The sequence below is a fragment of the Schistocerca gregaria genome, chromosome 9 (assembly GCF_023897955.1).
Source record: "Schistocerca gregaria isolate iqSchGreg1 chromosome 9, iqSchGreg1.2, whole genome shotgun sequence".
NCBI classification, from domain to species: Eukaryota; Metazoa; Arthropoda; class Insecta; order Orthoptera; family Acrididae; genus Schistocerca; species Schistocerca gregaria.
The window spans coordinates 69,012,678-69,032,828 of NC_064928.1; the positions used below are offsets into that span (position 1 = coordinate 69,012,678).

The following is a 20,151-nucleotide window of genomic DNA, read 5'->3' on the forward strand; positions in this document are numbered from 1 at the left end:
AACAACAGATGGCGCTGCAAGTGATGTGAAAGACATAGAAGACAACGCAGTCTGTGGGTGCGCCATTCTGTACGTCGTCTTTCTGCTGTAAGCGTGTGCTGTTCGCAACGTGCAAGTGTGCTGTGGACAACATGGTTTATTCCTTAGAACAGAGGATTTTTCTGGTGTTGGAATTCCACCGCCTAGAACACAGTGTTGTTGCAACAAGACGAAGTTTTCAACAGAGGGTTAATGTAACCAAATGACCGAAAAGCGATAGAATAAAGGACCTGTTTGAAAAATTTCAACGGACTGGGAACGTGATGGATGAACGTGTTGGAAAGGTAGGGCGACCGCGTACGGCAACCACAGAGGGCAACGCGCAGCTAGTGCAGCAGGTGATCCAACAGCGGCCTAGGGTTTCCGCTCGCTGTGTTGCAGCTGCAGTCCAAATGACGCCAACGTCCACGTATCGTCTCATGCGCCAGAGTTTACACCTCTATCTATACAAAATTCAAACGCGGCAACCCCTCAGCGCCGCTACCATTGCTGCACGAGAGACATTCGCTAATGATATAGTGCACAGGATTGATGACGGCGATATGCATGTGGGCAGCATTTGGTTTACTGACGAAGCTTATTTTTACCTGGACGGCTTCGTCAATAAACAGAACTGGCGCATATGGGGAACCGAAAAGCCCCATGTTGCAGTCCCATCGTCCCTGCATCCTCAAAAAGTACTGGTCTGGGCCGCCATTTCTTCCAAAGGAATCATTGGCCCATTTTTCAGATCCGAAACGATTACTGCATCACGCTATCCGGACATTCTTCGTGAATTTGTGGCGGTACAAACTGCCTTAGACGACACTGCGAACACCTCGTGGTTTATGCAAGATGGTGCCCGGCCACATCGCACGGCCGACGTCATTAATTTTCTGAATGAATATTTCGATGATCGTGTGATTGCTTTGTGCTATCCGAAACATACAGGAGGCGGCGTGGATTGGCCTCCCTATTCGCCAGACATGAACCCCTGTGACTTCTTTCTGTGGGGACACTTGAAAGACCGGGTGTACCGCCAGAATCCAGAAACAATTGAACAGCTGAAGCAGTACATCTCATCTGCATGTGAAGCCATTCCGCCAGACACGTTGTCAAAGGTTTCGGGTAATTTCATTCAGAGACTACGCCATATTATTGCTACGCATGGTGGATATGTGGAAAATATCGTACTATAGAGTTTCCCAGACCGCAGCGCCATCTGTTGTTGACAATTGTAACTGCTGTAATTTCGAAAGTTTGTCTGTGTGAAAATGTACTGTTGTCCCAAACATATTGCAACAAACGGTGTATTTCTATCGCTGCTCGTTTAGTTTTTATTGCCGTTTCATTTTTGAAACACCCTGTATAAACGTCCAGAAGATAGCGTATAATGCTTAGATGACGATTTGAGCGTCGTGGTCACGAAAGAAGATAAATGGTTCAGGCTCTTCAGATAAATCGCTCATGAGAAGTGGTAAATATCGATTAGAGTCATCGTCCAGCATAGATTTTCAACTTTAGTCTTGCATTACCACAATGGCCCATACGCCAGAAGTCACGAGTTGACCTCCCATCTTTTCCCTTTTCTTTCGCACCATGTATTTCATAAAAATACGGCCTGAAATTGCTACCTTGGCCGGCAAGGCCACAGGAAGTCTCAATCACTGCCCTGTGTGGCAGACACGCAACGTCTTGCCACCGGTAGTAGCCAGCCAGGCAGCCAGACAGGCGTCTACAGCTAGCGAAATGGGGGATGCACAACTACCTTACCTACCGATAGATGGCTCTAGCGTCAAGCTACCGCTAGCTGTAGACGCCTGTGTGTATGCGCCATATAAATAGGTGCACCTTTAAGACAACAGAAACAGTACGTATCAGTATACCTCAATTTAGCTGCTAACGACTCTTCACTGGCAGTATCCGTCAAAACCACAGTTAACTTATCTTCTATGGTGATGTAGTTATTTTCATAGCTGTGAATGTTGATTCGTCGCGAATGATAATGCAGATCCTTTGCTTGAATCTGTTCAGAGTGATTTTGTTATATTTCTAGTTCCATTGCCCGTCAAAGTATTTCTTCTCCAATAGTTATCACACACCGTTTTTGTGTATGTGACGGTCCTGATCCACACTGTAATAGTTTACCTATAATTACAATGCCCAAATATAGTTAATGACGTCGTAGCGTAAGGACTGCCGTTTTCGGCTAGTAATGTCAAGGTCCTGGGTTCAATACCTATTTACTGAAATTTGTAATCTGGTGGAAAGATTTGGAAGGAGGTTCCTTCTCTCTTGGGAAACCAACAGGAAAGCTACTTGAATATAAAAGGAGCAAAACTGACGCGCAAATCGCTAACGTAACGGTTTACGTCGAAAGGCTTGCTTCAGAATAGGTGACATTTGTTCACAGCAGAAGCATCAGCCTGGATTTTTTCGGGTTAGTGAGCGAGATGCTCTATGCATTACAACTACAGATCTTATTCTTTCCAAGATTACAGACCAGTTCTACAGAATTTAGGTCGAAACTGTGTGGCGGAACTAGGAAGGGAACCTTTCCTTGCAAGATTTTTTCACTATAGTTGGGTCAAGCCTGTACTGAGCATCTACGTCACGCATTCTTCGACAACCAATATGCGTTCAGTACTGTTCTCAGATCTCTGCTGTGAAAGTGGTTGCCATCGTGAGCATTAAACGCGACCGTAGCGAGTTATTCAGTAAAATTTTATTCCATTTTTTGCGAGCTGCCATGGTCGATGGTAGACATAAGCAACAAATTCCGCGCAGGCATGTAAGAATCATAATTTGCAGCAACCACGCTTCTTTCTAGCTCAGAGTACCTCTATGCACTTACGGCAATCGTCGCAAACAGTGCAATCCCCATCCATATCTCGATCTGCGCGAACAGCCATCATTCATAGATCAGATTATAGAATAAGCAGGACTTGAAATTTCTTTGTCGCTCCGAATTACAGGCGTCGCAAAGGATCACGGTAACGTGACCGTAGTCATCTGTCGTTTGATTCTGTAGTTGAGCGTGACCCGAGACATAAGGATCATCGGAGCTTGACGCTAGAGCCATCTATCGGTAGGTCAGATAGTTGAGCATCCCTCATTTCGCTAGCTGCCTACTACTTCCCATGAGACTAACGGGACGCAGAGCGTGTGGAGAGCGAAAGCAGGCGAGCTGGCGGCCGTGACGCCAGCGACAAGTGGCTGGAACAAAAGGTAGTGCGCGCCGGCGCGCGAACAGTCAGCCTCTCCTGCAGGTGAGCACGCGCAGCCGGGGGTTCCCCCGCCAACCTGCAGCTGCGCCCGTGTCCTCTATAAAGGCGGCGCGCGCTTCTGCCGCGGGCTCCACACAGGATCACCAACCGTCGCGTCACGAACAAGACATGCAGGTGAGTGCGGGAACTCCACAGACGAGCTGCGCACTATTTTCTTCAGTGCTGAATTTTACAAAGTGTCCCTCTAAACTTATAGTTCTTTGCAATTCTATACCTCAGTCGGTAGAAACGAAACCCTTGTAGGATCACATTTTTGACCGTACGTCTGTATACTTGTCCTTTTGTCTAAATGGGTAGGGGTATCAAATTGATATTTATGCTTTGGCCACATAAAAAAATTTAAACTTCTGGGTAAATGCAATCAAAATATATACCCATTTAAGTCACAAATTTTGATAGTCCTGACCTCTCTCATAAAACCTCTAGAGTACATTTTTTTGACACAGTGTCAGTAAATAAAGGAAAACATTTGGATATATATATATATATATATATATATATATATATATATATATATATATATATATATATATATATAAAGATCGTCAAACGAAAAAACTACAAAGAACGAAACTTGTCTAGCTTGAAGGGGGAAACCACATGGCGCTATGTTTGGCCATAGGTCAAACGGATATCAACTGCGTTTTTTTAAACAGGAACCCCACATTGTTTATTCCATATTCGTGTACTACGTAAAGAAATTTGAATGTTTTAGTTCGGCCACTTTTTTTTCGCTTTGTGATAGATAGCGGTGTAATGGTTACAAACATGGCTCACAATTTTAGGTGAACAGTTGTTAATAGGTAGGTTTTTTAAATTAAAATACAGAATGTGAGTACGTTTGAACATTTTATTTCGGTTGTTCCAATGTGTTCCAATACAACACTAATGCAATAAATGCTCAAAATGATGTCCGTCAACCTCAAAGCGTTTGGCAATAAGTGTAACGACATTCCTCTCAACAGCGAGTAGTTCGCCTTCCGTAATGTTAGCACACGCATTGACAATGCGATGACGCATATTGTCAGGCTTTGTTGGTGGATCACGATAGCAAATATCCTTCAAATTTACCCACAGAAAAAAATCCGGGGACGTCAGCTCCGGTGAACGTGCGGGCCATGGTATGGTGCTTCGACGACCAATCCACCTGTTAAGAAATATGCCATTTAATACCGCTTGAACCGCACGAGAGCCATGTGCCGGACATCCATCATGTTGGAAGTACATCGCCATTCTGTTATGCAGTGAAACATCTTGTAGTAACATCGGTAGAACATTACGTAGGAAATCAGCATACATTGCACCATTTAGATTGCCATCGATAAAATGGGGACCAGTTATCCTCCTTCCAAAATGCTTTAAATTACATTAACCAGCCAAAGTCGCTGATGTTCCACTTGTCGCAGCCATCGTGGATTTTCCATTGCCCAATGGTACATATTATGCCGGTTTACGTTACCGCTGTTGAGGAATGACGCTTCGTAGCTAAATAGAATGCGTGCAAAACATCTGCCATCATCCCGTAATTTCTCTTGTGCCCAGTGGCAGAACTGTACACGACGTTCAAAACCGTCACCATGTAATTCCTGGTGCGTAGAAATATGGTACGGATGCAATCGATCTTGATGTTGCATTCTCAACACCGATGTTTTTTAGATTCCTGATTCTCGCGCCATATGTCTGCTACTGACGTGCAGATTAGCCGCGACAGCAGCTAAAACACCTACTTGGGCATTATCATTGGTTCCAGGTCGCGGTTGACGTTTCACAATGGCTGAACACTTCATGTTTCCTTAAATAACGTAACTATCCGGCGAACGGTCCGGACACTTGGACGATGTCGACGAGGATACCGAGCAGCATACATAGCACACGCCCGTTGCTCATTTTGATCACAATAGTCACACATCAATACGATATCGACCTTTTCCGCAATTGCTAAACGGTCCATTTTAACACGCATAATGTATCACCAAGCAAATACCGTCCGCACTGGCGGAATGTTACGTCATACCATGTACGTATGTGTTTGTGACTATTACAGCGCCATCTATCACAAAGCGAAAAAAGTGGTCCAACTAAAACATTCATATTTACTTAAGTACTACACGAATATGTAATAAAAAATGGGGGTTCCCATTTTTCAAAAGTGCTGGTGTTATCCGTTTGACAAATTGCAGCGCCATCCAGCGGGCCAACCATAGCGGCATCTGGTTTCCTCCTTCGAACTAGACGAGTTTCGTTCTTTGTAGTTTTTTCTTTTGATGCTTATTTCGTGAGATATTTGGCCCGGTCACGATCAATGGACCTCCCTATATATATTTCTTTTTGCGAAAGTTCCTGATTCTAGGTCAATGGAAAGTACGCTACAGGCTTTTATAAGAGAGCTCGGGAATATATATATATATATATATATATATATATATATATATATATATATATATATATATATATATATATATATATATATATACTAGGTGGACTGATAAGGTAAGGAATGAGGAGGTTCTACGCAGGATCGGAGAGGAAAGGAATATGTGGAAAACACTGATAAGGAGAAGGGACAGGATGATAGGGCATCTGCTAAGACATGAGGGAATGACTGCCATGGTACTAGAGGGAGCTGTAGAGGGCAAAAACTGTAGAGGAAGACAGAGATTGGAATACGTCAAGCAAATAATTGAGGAAGTAGGTTGCAAGTGCTACTCTGAGATGAAGAGGTTAGCACAGGAAAGGAATTCGTGGCGGGCCGCATGAAACCAGTCAGCAGACTGATGTAAAAAAAAAAAAAAGAAAAAAAAAAGAAAAAAGATTGTTCAACAAATCAAATATTTCCGGAACGTTCGTAATTTCGCGCCAGTGGTGTGTTGGAGCGAAATGCAGTTGCTATTCCTGCACACACCGGTGTTTAATGTCTGTTGAAAGTTCCATTCTTGCATGTCTGTTAGTTATTATTCAGTGCTGTACAGAGTAGAACATTGTGTCACACAGTTTGCGAATTTCGAGATGGCGTAGTTAGAGGAGCAACTCGTCTGCATTAAATTGGGCGTGGAATTCAAGAAAACCTTTAGAAAGTCACAAAAAATGATGCAGGGAACCTACAGTGATGAGTGTTTAAGATGTAAAAGGTGTTACGAATGGTTCACACGGTTTAAAAATGACCAGGCGGAAGTTTAGAATGACGTTCTTTCAAGACGCCCGTCGACGTCTACCGATGACGCTCACGTCAGGAACACCAACGCAATTGTGCGTGCCAATCGAAGGCTGGCTGTCCGAGAGATTGCAGGAGAATGTAACATTCCTGGTGGATCACGTCGTGAAATCTTGGCAGAGCATCTTTGCAAGCATCGTGTTACGGCTTCCTTAAGAGAATCATGACTTGGGATGAGCCGTGGGTCTACGGCTATAGTGTTGAGAGCAAGTTCAACCTTCGCAATGTGTCATGAAAGGTACTCAGAGGCCAAAAAAAGGTCGTCAGGTCTGGTCGAATGTCAAATCGAAGCTGTTAATTTTCTTTGACTCTGCAGGATTATTTCATCATGAATTCGTGCTCCAGGGCCAAACTGTTAATCGATGGTAGTACCGGAACGCTTTGCGACGGCTGCTGGAAGATATGAGAAGGAAACGGCCTTAAATGTGACGAGACGATCGCTGGTTCTTGCGTCACGACAACTCACCCGCACATTCATCACTGTTCGTGCGTGGCTGCTGCACGAAAAACGAAATCACTGTGCTGCTTCGTCCTCCATACTCTCCAGACATGGCTTCTGTGGACTACTTTTTATTTCCAAAGTTGAAAACCCTCTTGAAAATACGAAGATTTGCAACGATACACTAGACAAAAGAAAATTCGCAGACGACGCTTCGCGCGATCCAGCAAAAGTCGTATCGAGACAGCTTCCGAACTTGGAAACGTCGTTGGGAGCGGTGTATCAATTGTGGACGAGAGTATTTCGAAGGAGGCCATGCACAATAAGTAAAAAGTAAGAGCAAAAAATTTGTACACAAAGTTCCGGAATAGCTACTGTTGCAGGTTCGAATCCTGCCTCGGGCATGGATGTGTGTGATGTTCTTAGGTTAGTTGGGTTTAAGTAGTTATAAGTCTAGGGGACTGATGACCTCAGATATTAAGTCCCATAGTCCTTAGAACCATTTGAACCATTTGAACCAAGTTCCGGAATTTTTTCAAATTTACCCACAGAAAAAAATCCGGGGACGTCAGCTCCGGTAAACGTGCTTCGACGACCAATCCACCTGTCCTGAAATATGCTATTCAGCACCGCTTCAACCACACGCGAGCTATGTGCCGGACATCCATCATGTTGGAAGTACATCGCTATTCTGTCATGCAGTGAAACATCTTGTTGTAACATCGGTAGAACATTACGTAGGAAATCAGCATACATTGCACCATTTAGATTGCCATCGATAAAATGGGGGCCAATTACCCTTCCTCCCATAATGCCGTACCATACATTAACCCGCCAACGTCGCTGATGTTCCACTTGTCGCAGCCATCGTGCAATAGTGAACATTATGTTGGTTTACGTTACCGCTGTTGGTGAATGACGCTTCATCGCTAGATAGAGCGCGTGCAAAAAATCTGTCATCGTCCCGTAATTTCTCTTGTGCCCAGTCGCAGAACTGTACACGACGTTCAAACTCGTCGCCAAGCAATACCTGGTGCATAGAAATATGGTAAGGGTGCAATGGAGGTTGATGTAGCATTCTCAACACCGACGTTTTTGAGATTCCCGATTCTCGCGCTATTTGTCTGCTACTGACGGGCGGATTAGCCGTGACACCAGCTAAAACACCTACTTGGGCATCATTTATTGCAGGTCGTGATTGAAGTTTCACATGTGACGGAACACTACCTGTCTCCTTAAATAATGTAACTACGATCCGGGCACTTGGATGATGTCGTCCAGGAGACCGAGCAGCATACACAGCACACGCCCGTTGGGCATTTTTATCACAATAGCCATACATCAACACGATTTCGACCTTTTCTGCAATTAGTAAGCAGTCCATTTTAACACAGGTAATGTATCACGAAGCAAATACCGTCCACCCTGGCGGAATGTTGCGTGATACCGCGTACTTATCCGTTTGAGGCTATTATAGCGCCATCTATCAGAAAGCGAAAAAAGGAGTACAACTAAAACATTCATATTTCTTTACGTACTATACGAATATGTAATAAGAAACGCACGTTCCTATTTAAAAATACACAGTTGATTTCCGTATGACCTATGTCAGCGCCATCTAGCGGGCCAACCATAGAGCCATCTGGTTTCCCCCTTCAAGCTAGACAAGTTTCTCTCTTTATAGTGTTTTCGTTTGACGCCTATTTCGTGAGATATTTTGCCCGGTCACTATCAATGGACAACCCTGTACAAATGCAGTACATAGTCAAGTTTGAATGGGACCCTGACAGCACGAATCCTACTCTCACTTGTCCGATTTCTTTTTATAACCTGAAAGCATACTCTTGAACTGGGCCAGGCTTAATGCATAAAAGTTATCTTACACCACAGTTTACTCAAGTAATTATAATTACAGGTTTCCTCAGTGTGATTAAATAATGGTGTCCTTTAGGGTGTACAGTCGAAGAAACCCCATTAAATAATTCTATTATTATAAATAGGTAGAAATGGATGTAAAAAAATGATTGTATGTAAGGCCATTTCCATTAACGGTCGTGATAGAAAACTCATTAGTAACCCTCTCTTTCTAAGTGTTTACCTCATGTTACAGAGCTGATGCTTTCATTATTTGACAAATGTATTTCAGTTGTGTCGTGGAACACCCTTCTCATCGCTGGCGTTAATCCGACGAAGAGAAATCGTCTGTTCCATTTTTCTGTGATTCAAGTAACCTTTTTTGTTTGTGTTGTCGTAATTTAGCTGTTTGTGTGTCGAATTATCTGTGGCGAAGATTGGCAAACAGCAAGCATATGCCTAAACGAGCGTGAAAAAACACCAAAAACAGCAGTGATACTGCTGCCCAACAGTAATTAATCCGCTGCACAGTTTCGGTACGGGTCATGCAAACTGCTCTCTCAAGCTAGTGCAGTGTCTTACGCTATACAATAAGGTCGGAAAACCAGGTAGCACGAGGTGCAACATTACTTACAACACTGTCACTTCTACCAACAATAATAATACGTATTATTATTATTGTCTGCGCCAACTAAGGGCCATGAGTCAGTTTCAGTTCCTTATTGTTGTTCTTTTCTTCTAGTACTCTTTGATCTGTTCACTATGTTATTTCTTTCTGCCTTCAGATCAATTTTTTTCGTACGTCTACCTTTGAATCGTTCCATATTCGATGTTTGCTTCTGCAACACCACTGTCACACGTTTCTTCAACTTCTATATTTTTTTCTTCATCCTTTTTTACTTTGTAAATCTAACTCATTGTTGACTTTTCACCCTTCAAATATTGAAGACCAATGGTTAATCTAACAACCTGCACTGGATATAATGCCCATTACTTTTCGTATATTTTCTATGTTTCGATAAATTTCATAATCACTTCGTAACATCCAATCGTTCATAGCATTTCGTGGGCTTAATATTTTGCTAACGATTAAAGCTTTCTAATATTTCTAATTTATCTAAATTGTAGTTTAATGTTCGCCATTTGCTTGGATATAGGCATTTTGTCTTCACTACTATACTCCAATGCTTTGTTTGATCACTTTTAAACTGGCGTTTTTCTCGAAAACTTCCTTAGTTATACCGCATAACCTTCCCTTTTTATTCACCCTTTCGTCTCAAGCATCTTTTTCCCAAGACATTTTCTGGGATTATCTTTGCAAGATATTTAAATTTTTTAACCTTCTTTATTTCGGCTATGTCCGTACGCAGATATTTCGCTGCATATTTAGTGTTCGTTAAAAATTTGATTTTCCAGCAGAAAAAGCCAGTCCAGGTGCCTGTTTCCTCTAAAAGATTACTTTCTGTCACAACAGATGTAGTTTTGCAGGAAATTTGTGAAGTCAGTTGCTAGTGCGACACCTTTTAATTCTATATGTCTTATTCCACCTTGCAACCTTATTGGTTAAAACCCCTGTTCACACAGCTTTTCATTTCGAATTACCTACTATTTTTTTAGAACGCAGTTAAGCAGAACTGGCGTTACCTTGCCCTACACCTATGTTTCCACTACTGGCCATTAAAATTGCTACACCAAGAAGAAATTTTTTTTTTATCTTATGGTACATAACTGCTAAGGTCATCAGTCCCTAAGCTTACACACTACTTAACCTAAATTATCCCAAGGACAAACACACACACCCATGTCCGAGGGAGGACTCAAACCTCCGCCGGGATGAGCCGCACAGTCCGTGACTGCAGCGCCGAAGACCGCTCGGCTAATCCCGCGCGACAAGAAGAAATGCAGATGATAAACGGGTATTAATTGAACAAGAATATTATACTAGAACTGGCATGTGATTACGTTTTCACGCAATTTGAATGCATAGATCCTGAGAAATCAAGACCCAGAACAACCACCTCTGGCCGTAATAACGGCCTTGACACTTCTGGGCATTGAGTCAAACACAGCTTGGATGGCGTGTACAGGTACAGCTGCCCATGTAGCTTGAACACCATACCACAGTTCATCAAGAGTAGTGACTGGCGTATTGTGACGAGCCAGTTGCTTGGCCACTACTGACCACACGTTTTCAATTGTCGAGAGATCTGGAGAATGTGCTGGCCAGGGCAGCAGTCGAACATTTTCTGTATCCAGAAAGGCCCGTACAGGACCTGCAACATATGGTAGTGCATTATCGTGCTGAAATGTATGGTTTCGCAGAGATCGAATGAATGGTAGAGCCACGGGTCGTAACACATCTGAAATGTAACGTCCACTATTGAAAGTGCCCTCAATGCGAGCAAGAGGTGACCGAGACATGTAACTAATGGCACCCCATACCAACATACCGGGTGATACGCCAGTATGGCGATGACGAATTACACGCTTCCAATGTGCGTTCACCGCGATGTCACCAAACACGGATGCGACCATCATGATGCTGTAAACATAACCTGGATTCATCTGACGTTTTGCCATTCGTGCACACAGGTTCGTCGTTGAGTACACCATCGCAGGCGTTCCTCTCTGGATGCAGCGTCGAGGGTAACCGCAGCCATGGTCTCCGAGCTGATAGTCCATGCTGCTGCCAACGTCGTCGAACTGTTCGTGCAGATGGTTGTTGTCTTTGAAACGTCCCCATCTGCTGACTAAGGGATCGAGACGTGGCTGCACGATCGGTTACAGCCATGCGGATAAGGTGCCTGTCATCTCTATTGCTAGTGATACGAGGCCGTTTGGATCCCGAACGGCATTCCGTATTACCCTCCTGAAACCACCGATTCCTTATTCTGCTAACAGTCATTGGATCTCGACCGACGCGAGCAGCAATGTCGCGATACGACAAACTGCAATCGCGATAGGCTACAATCCGACCTTTATCAAAATCGGAAACGTGATGGTACGCATTTCTCCTCCTTACGCGAGGAATCACAACAACGTTTCACCAGGCAATGCCGGTGAACTGCTCTTTGTGTATGAGAAATCGGTTGGAAACTTTCCTCACGTCAGCACGTTGTAGGTGTCACCACCGATACCAACCTTGTGTGAATGCTCTGAAAAGCTAATCATATGCATATCACAGCATCTTCTTCCTATCGGTTAAATTTCGCATCTGTATCACGTCATCTTCGTAGTATAGCAATTTTAATGGCCAGTAGTGTATTTCGATGGGCTGAGATATTCCTCCAATAGATTTCACATTTGACGCAACACAACGCAGTCACATTAATGTGACCATCGCCTGTGTTCAACATGAATGTGCAATAATCACTCACAGACAGTAGGTTTGGAAGCAGTATCAAAGGAGGGTATATTAAACATGTTGGGGGAACACCGAAACACAATGCAGTTGTTATTGTAAGGGGAGCGAATTACCTTACGTCCAAAACAGCATAATCATTGGTTTTTGGGCTTGGGGTGGGAGCATTTCCGAAACTGCTAAGTTTTAAACTGTTTGCATGCCTCCGTGGTTAAGCTATACTGTGCGTAGCAAAATGGCTCTATTCAAAACTGGCGACGAGGCAACTGTGATCGAAGGGGTCAACGGTGGCTGCGAGGATGTGAAGAGCGAATGGAATTACAACTGTTGAGCAAGCAAACAACCAACTGGGTGTTGAGATTACCAAAAGTGTTCAGCTAATATTACTGCATATGGGCCTCTGCAGCAGGCATCTGGTTCATTCAACCAAGATGACTGCTGTTCGTCGGCTATGAAGGCTGCAGTAGACACCAGTCTGAGAGGCGGCAGTTGGGCTCTTCAGATGAATCACGTTCCATGCTCCATCGGAGTGAAACATCTGAAGGCAAACACCCTGCAATAACTATCGGAACGACCCAGGCCGTAGGAGGGAGGTTATTCGTCTAGGGAATTTTTTCATAAAGTTTGCAGTGGATCAACACAAGTATCAATCTTTCCTTGGAGACTACACAATGTGATCAAAAATGTCCGGATACTTGTCTGAAAATGACTGACAAGTTCGTAGCACCCTCCATCGGTAATTCTGGAATTCAATATGGTGTTGGCCCACCTTTAGCCTTGATGACAGCTTCCAGTCTCCCAGGCATCCATTCAGTCAGGTTCTGGAAGGTTTCATAGGAAATGGCAGCACATTATTATAGGGGTGCTGCACTGAGGAGAGGTATCGATGTCGCTCGGTGAGGCCTGGCGCCAAGTCGGCGTTCCAAAACATCCTAAAGGGGGTCTATAGGATCCAGGTCAGGACTCTGTGCATGATGATGATAATGACGATGCTTCGTTTGCGGGGCGCTCAACTGGGCGGCCATCAGCGCCCGTACACAGTCCCATTTATTTATTTTCATGAATGATGAGGACAACACCCAGTTTCCGGGCACAGAAAATCCCCGACCCGGCCGGAAATCGAACCTGAGACCCTGTGATCCAGAGGTAGCAGCGGTAGGCACTAGACCGTGAGCTGCGGACGACTCAGTGCAGACCAGTCCATTAAAGGGAAGTTACTGACGTCCATACAAGGGCGATGTACTTGAGGACAATATTATGAAAATGAACAGGATGTAGATGAAGATGAAGTGGGAGATACGATACTCCGTGAAGAGTTTGACAGAGCACTGAAAGACCTGAGTCGAAACAAGGCCCCCAGAGTAGACAACATTCCATTAGAACTAATGATGGCCTAGGGAGAGCCAGTCGCGACAAAACTCTGCCATCTGGTGAGCAAGATGTATGAGACAGGCGAAATACCCTCAGACTTCAAGAAGAATATAATAATTCCAATCCCAAAGAAAGCAGGTGTTGACAGATGTGAAAATTACCGAACTATCAGTTTAATAAGTCACGGCTGTCAAATACTAACGCGAATTCTTTACAGACGAATGGAAAAACTAGTAGAAGCCCATCTCGGGGGAGATCAGTTTGGATTCCGTAGAAATGTTGGATCACGTGAGGCAATACTGACCCTACGACTTATCTTAGAAGCTAGATTAAGGAAAGGCAAACCTACGTTTCTAGCATTTGTAGACTTAAAGCTTTTGACGATGTTGACTGGAATACTCTCTTTCAAATTCTGAAGGTGGCAGGGGTAAAATACAGGGAGCGAAAAGCTATTTACTATTTCTACAGTTATAAGAGTCGAGGGACATGAAAGGCAAGCAGTGGTTGGGAATGGAGTGAGACAGGGTTGTTGCCTACCCCCGATGTTATTCAATCTGTATATTGAGCAAGCAGTGAAGGAAACAAAAGAAAAATTCGGAGTAGGTATTAACATCCATGGAGAAGAAATAAAAACTTTGAGGTTCGCCAATGACATCGTAATTCTGTCAGAGACAACAAAGGACTTGGAAGAGCAGTTGAACGGAATGGATAGTGTCTTGAAAGGAGGATATAAGATGACCGTCAACAAAAGCAAAACGAGGATAATGGAATGTAGTCGAATAAAGTCGTGTGATGCTGAGGGAATTAGATTAGGAAGTGCGACACTTAAAGTAGTAAAGGAGTTTTGCTATTTGGGGAGCAAAATAACTGATGATGGTCGAAGTAGAGAGGATATAAAATGTAGACTGTCAATGGGAAAAAAAAGCGTTTCTGAAGAAGAGAAATTTGTTAACATCGAGTATAGCTTTAAGTGTCATGAAGTCGTTTCTGAAAATATTTGTATGGAGTGTAGCCATGTATGGAAGTGAAACATGGACGATAAGTAGTTTGGACAAGAAGAGAATAGAAGATTTCGAAATGTGGTGCTACAGAAGAATGCTGAAGATTAGATGGGTAGATCAAATAACTAATGACGAGGTATTGAATAGGATTGGGGAGAAGTTTGTGGCACAACTTGACTGGAAGAAGGGATCGGTTGCTAGGACATGTTCTGAGGTATCAAGGGATCACCAATTTAGTATTGGAGGGCAGCGTGGAGGGTAAAAATCGTAGAGGGAGACCAAGAGATGAACACACTAAACAGATTCAGAAGGATGTAGGTTGCAGTAGGTACTGGGAGATGGAGAAGCTTGCACAGGATAGAGTAGCGTGGAGAGCTGCATCTAACCAGTCTGAGGACTGAAGACCACAACAACAACAACTGACCTGCAACCACTCCGCCACAGGCCGTGCATAATGAAGAGGTGCTCGATCTTGTTGAAAGATGCAATCGCCATCATAGAATTGCTCCTCAACTGTGGGAAACAGAAGGTGCTTAAAACATCAATGTAGGACTTTTCTTTGATAGTGCCACGTAAAACAAGGGGTGCAAGCCCCCTCCATGAAAAACATGACCACACCATAACACCACATCCTCTACTGTTGCCACTACACACGGTGGCAGATGACGTTCGCTAGGCATTCGCCATACCCACATCCTACTATCGGATCGGCACATCGTGTACCGTGATCCGTCGCTCCACACAACGGTTTTCCACACAAAGCGAGGCATCGTTTGGCATTTACCTGCGTGATGTGTGGCTTATGAGCACTCGCTCGACCAAATAATCCAAATTTCCTCACCTCCCGCCTAACTGTTATAGTACTTGCAGTGGATCCTGATGCACTTTGATGCAGTGTGATTGTCTGGATAGATGTCTGCCTATTACACATTATGACCCTTTTTAACTGTCGCCGGTCTCTGTCAGTCAACAGACGAGGCCGGCCAGTACGCTTTTGTGCTGTACTTGTCCCTTCACGTTTCAACTTCACTATCACATCGGAAACAGTGGACCTATTGGATGTTTAGAAGTGTGGAAATCTCGCGTACAAACTTATGACACAAGTGACACCCAATCACCTGACCACGTTCGATGCCCGTGAGTTCCGCGGAGCGTCCCATTATGCTCTCTCATGATGTCTAATGACTATTGAGGTCGCTGATACGAAGTACCTGGCAGTAGGTGGCAGCACAATGCTCCTAATAAGAAAAACGTATATTTTTTCGAGTGTCCGAATACTTTTGATCACATAGTGTGTCTACATTTACATCCGTTACACCCTCTATAAGGGGGCGATCAAAAATTTCATCTCGAATGCTATACAGTTTAGAATCGGTGTGCGAATGAGGCTGTGAGCACTGAGGCAATCCTCCCATCGACTAGCCAGGGTGAAAATAGCCGTTTGGTAAACCACCGAGTCCTGCGGCCTGAAGAAGTCCGTAACTGCCTGCTGCACATCCTCGTCCGACAGGAATTGTGAACAACTGAAGGCGTTTTTTAAGAGACCAAAGGCTTGACAATAGCGTTGGGCGTGATCAGGACTCTAGGGCAGGTGCTCAAGTGTCTCGCATTTTTGTTGACGTTAACTTCTTCTTTACGACCTATGCAAGCTGTGGACTTGTTATCAGCAGAGAGAGCAGCAGGTATTGTAGCAGTTTCCCAGACGTAGCTTTCGAGAGACACATTCTTCATTTTCCGTTGGAGATCTACCGGCACCTACCGGCATTTGCATCCATAAAAAGGAATGCTGTACGTTGGTCTTGTTGGGACACATTTGGTAATAACGTCGTCATGGTTCACGTTTCCGCACTTACTGCACACACGTCGGAAAGCCGGGAATGCCATACTACATGTCGGTGCTTATACACCCGCATCGAAGTCGCTCTAAGTTGCACATACGCTGCAGCAGCGGCCTCAGACTGAAACTTCTTGATCGTCCCTTATACGATAACTTATAGACTTGGAAGCTTCAAAGAAGATCTGAAGAGAACTTTTTAACCTTCATTCCTTCCTTTTCTTAAAGTGCTCGAAACAATCCAACGTAATCTGCCTCTATATGATTACTATGCGACTCACACTAAAGTGTTTAGCATAAATCTAATATAACTTCTTTCGGACTATTTGTGCGTTACGCCCCATTGTCTAATAGCATGTCTAAAAAATGAACGCACGAATCTTTCCGTGCAATCTCTGGTTTGTCTTATTTTATCACGATGGTCAGTTTTCTCTGTGTTGATGGTAGTTGTAAGGTAGCAGATTTTGCACCTTTCATGATGCTACATCAGCACTAATGCACTGAATAATAATTGATAATTGACCCACTGGTAGGAGAGAATGGACATAGAAAAGGAAGTTGTGTGTGTCATATCAGACTAAGGAGGTGGGCTCAGAGCCTGGAACACGGCCGGAACCCCTAAGGGAGGTGTTTGTGTCATGTCAAACCAACGGGATGCCCGCGGCCGGACCCCTTTGTCGGCTGACAGTTCGGACCACCAAAGACGTTGGGGGAGACTGGGCCATTACAACAAGAAAAGAGGGAAAGACGATTTCGCGACACAGTGGAAAATTTGCGGAAGACTGTGACGGGATTGACGCAGAGCGCGTAGAGATACACGTTAAAAGTTTGACAGCAACAGTAATCGCGGGAGAATTCTGTGTCGTGATTGGCTACCAACGCGCACGGATCCATGCGGCGAAGGTCGGCCAGGTTAGCAAACTCTGAAGGAGGACACTGGGGTCGGCTGTGGAGGAGAGCAGTCGCGGTGTCTGGCTGCCCTGCTTGGAGAGCGTGGAGAGAAGTAGGTTGGAGAAGTTACCGGCACTGAATCCAGTGGTTACTCTCCAAGTCTGAATAGTGTAGAGCATACGACCTCACACACGTTGTATTATCTGTTTCTCTCAGAAGAGAAACAGATTTGTACTAACTTGAGGTGTTCGTATGCAATTTGAAGTGTACCTTTGCTGCCGCGCACTTGAGTCGACCAAGTACTCTTGGTACATGTGCAAGTAGCTTGAGTATTGACTAGTAACGGACTCCACAATTGAGCACTTGCGTACAGGAGTTTACGGGCGCAAACCACGTCCACGTTGGAGATTAAAGCCAAGCTCGCTCAGGGGAAAGACGGCATCACGACGTCGGCTGGACCGACCCTCGTAATCATCACGGAGAGTTACGGTGATATTAGCAATCATCAGCCAAAGTAGGGCACTGTAATTCTAAATGAGTTCTTATTCCGCTAGCTCTTTGACTGGCGCTCTCTGAGTCTGTGTCCGTTCAGGCAAAACTGCAATAGAGTCACTTGCGGGCTCAGTGTTGACTTGAGTAGTTAGGAAAAGAGGATTCATTGTGCCAACGATAGTCTAGTTAGGTTAGTGAGTGTGTTGTATTGTCATGTTAGGCTAGAAATATTGCTCCTCCTGTTCTGCATAAATCTTAATTTCGTATCATATGCTAATCACCGCATTGTTGATTTCGTAGCTAGCAATCACCATATTTTTGTTTAATAATTAGAGTGTAATGGTAATTTCGATGCAAACAATACTGGCGACATAACCGCGCGTTTAGACAGAGCCAACGTAAGTCACACAGCAACTCGAGGTCCACTAAGACTACCAGTAGATGTTTTTCAATATATCGATGATTTTACAATAAAACTCCCCGTACGTTGCATAGTCAACAAAATATTTTGGCTGTCGGATTACAATGCTGGTGATTATAATTTCGTGAAAAGATTTCGTTGCACCGAAAACCGTCTGATTTAATGGTTGCTGCTCCAACTCGCTCATCATACCCGTGAAACTTTCAACTGTTTCGTGATAATGCAAAACTAGTTGCCCATCTTTAAACTTTTCGATGTCCTCCGTCTGTCCCATCTGATGCGTATGCCACATCGCGCAACAATTCTCTGGAATAGGATGGACAAACTCAGTGTAGAAAGTCTCCTTATTTCTACTACAGAGATGGTTCTCCTTCCTCTCAGTACTTTCTCTATGATCGTTCCACTTTCAGTTGTTCATAGTTGTAATTCTTAGAGATTTAGCTACACCGACAACCTTCAAATTTGTGCAATTTATATAAACGAAATTTGACGGAATCCTTTTAGTACTCACGTCAATGACAGCGTACTTCCTACTTGTTTACGCTCAATTGCTCCTTTTTGCACCGTACAAATATCTATACGATATTGTAGTGCTCGTGTTATTCCGAATTACGACGCAGAGTTCGTTCTGGCGTGCACGCGTGTCAGAAAGAACAGGCACTGCGGCCGTTATGAAATGCGTGAATTGTATCCGTAGTTGCGACTATTGCCAGCCATCAACTGCATTCTGGTACCGCGTGCCGTGGAATTTCAGTCCCCGCCAGACGTCAAGGACATCGAAAACCTCTAGAGGTCTCTGCCCCATCGCGCCGTGAGCTGTGGGGCGCTCCTCCTGGCCCGCATTTAGTGTGGGGGCGCCACAGTGGAACACGTGGTCCCAGCGGCCAATAGCAGCGCCACTGATCATGTATTTAAGCGCCTGCCTCTCTCTCAGCCAGTTCCTCGAACATCTCCGCATCCTCTACACCTCTCGCCGCCTTGATCCCCCTCACCCCCTGACTGTTCCTCTCCTCTCCCATCCCCGCCCCCTGCCACGCCTTCACTGTTGTGTCCCCCCTACCCTCCATCTCTACACCCTTCATCTCCTTTCCCAAGGTGGCTTTCGTCAACTCCCCCTCCTGGATGATGCTCTATCTCCCTCCATTTATCCCTCCTATCAACTCTGATCCTCATTCCCCCTCCTTTCCTCTGTCCTTTCCCCGGGCTCCCTCTCCCCCTCCGGCCATCCTCTTTCTTACCCACCTCCCCTCTCTTTGCCCCCTTTCTCTTCCCCGAGTCCTTTTGCATTTCCCTCCTCTGCCTCCTCTCATTCCCTCTTGCATCTCCCTTCTCCCCCTTATTAGTCCTCTCCTTCCTTGGTTCCCCTTTTTCGTTTTTTTCCTTCCTCCCTCCTTGTTCTTCCCCCTCCTCCAGGTTCCCCTCCCCCCCTCCTCCATCTATCTCTGGCTCGGGAGTGTCACCTTTGTGCCGCCACTTTCGTGAAGTGTTCTACAGTGAGTGTATTACAGTGAGTGTTCCGTGTTGTGTTTTTTTGGAAGTGTTGCGAACGACCATCATACTGTCGCTGGGTGTGCTTTTTATCTCTTGCGAACAGAAACCAGACTATCGCCGTGTTTTTTAATTGTGTGTGTACTATGTTACTTGTCTGATTCCTGTCTCTTTTATTAACATTGCCAATCCCTTTTGCTTTCTGTTTTAACTTTCCCCATTTTTCCGCCATTTTACACTTTAAGACACCGTTTCATCGCCTGTTTTTCTTGTTTCTTTTCTTCTTCCATTTTTTTAAAAAAAAAGTCTGTAGGCTGTAGAGCAGCGTACTAAGCTCAGCCAGCATCCTCTGTTATGCCAGCATAGCTTGGATTTCCGCCCCTTCCCGGTTCTATAAATCCCTCCAAATCCTCGAACGCCGTGCATTCTGCCTCGCCTTCCTCATCCGCCTTCCATCCACCAACTGCATCCTCTTCGACCTCA

General features: G+C 44.6%; 1 protein-coding gene across 1 annotated transcript in view; it reads left to right on the plus strand.

Annotated features, from left to right (window-relative positions):
- The first annotated feature begins 3,392 nt into the window (after positions 1-3,392).
- Positions 3,393-20,151, plus strand: part of LOC126291427 (MHC class II regulatory factor RFX1-like) — a 140,685-nt gene continuing 123,926 nt past the window's right edge. The window contains exon 1 of the mRNA XM_049984943.1: positions 3,393-3,419. Within this exon, the coding sequence (XP_049840900.1) occupies positions 3,414-3,419 (6 nt within the window). The 5' untranslated portion in view covers positions 3,393-3,413. The remainder of the gene's footprint in view (positions 3,420-20,151) is intronic.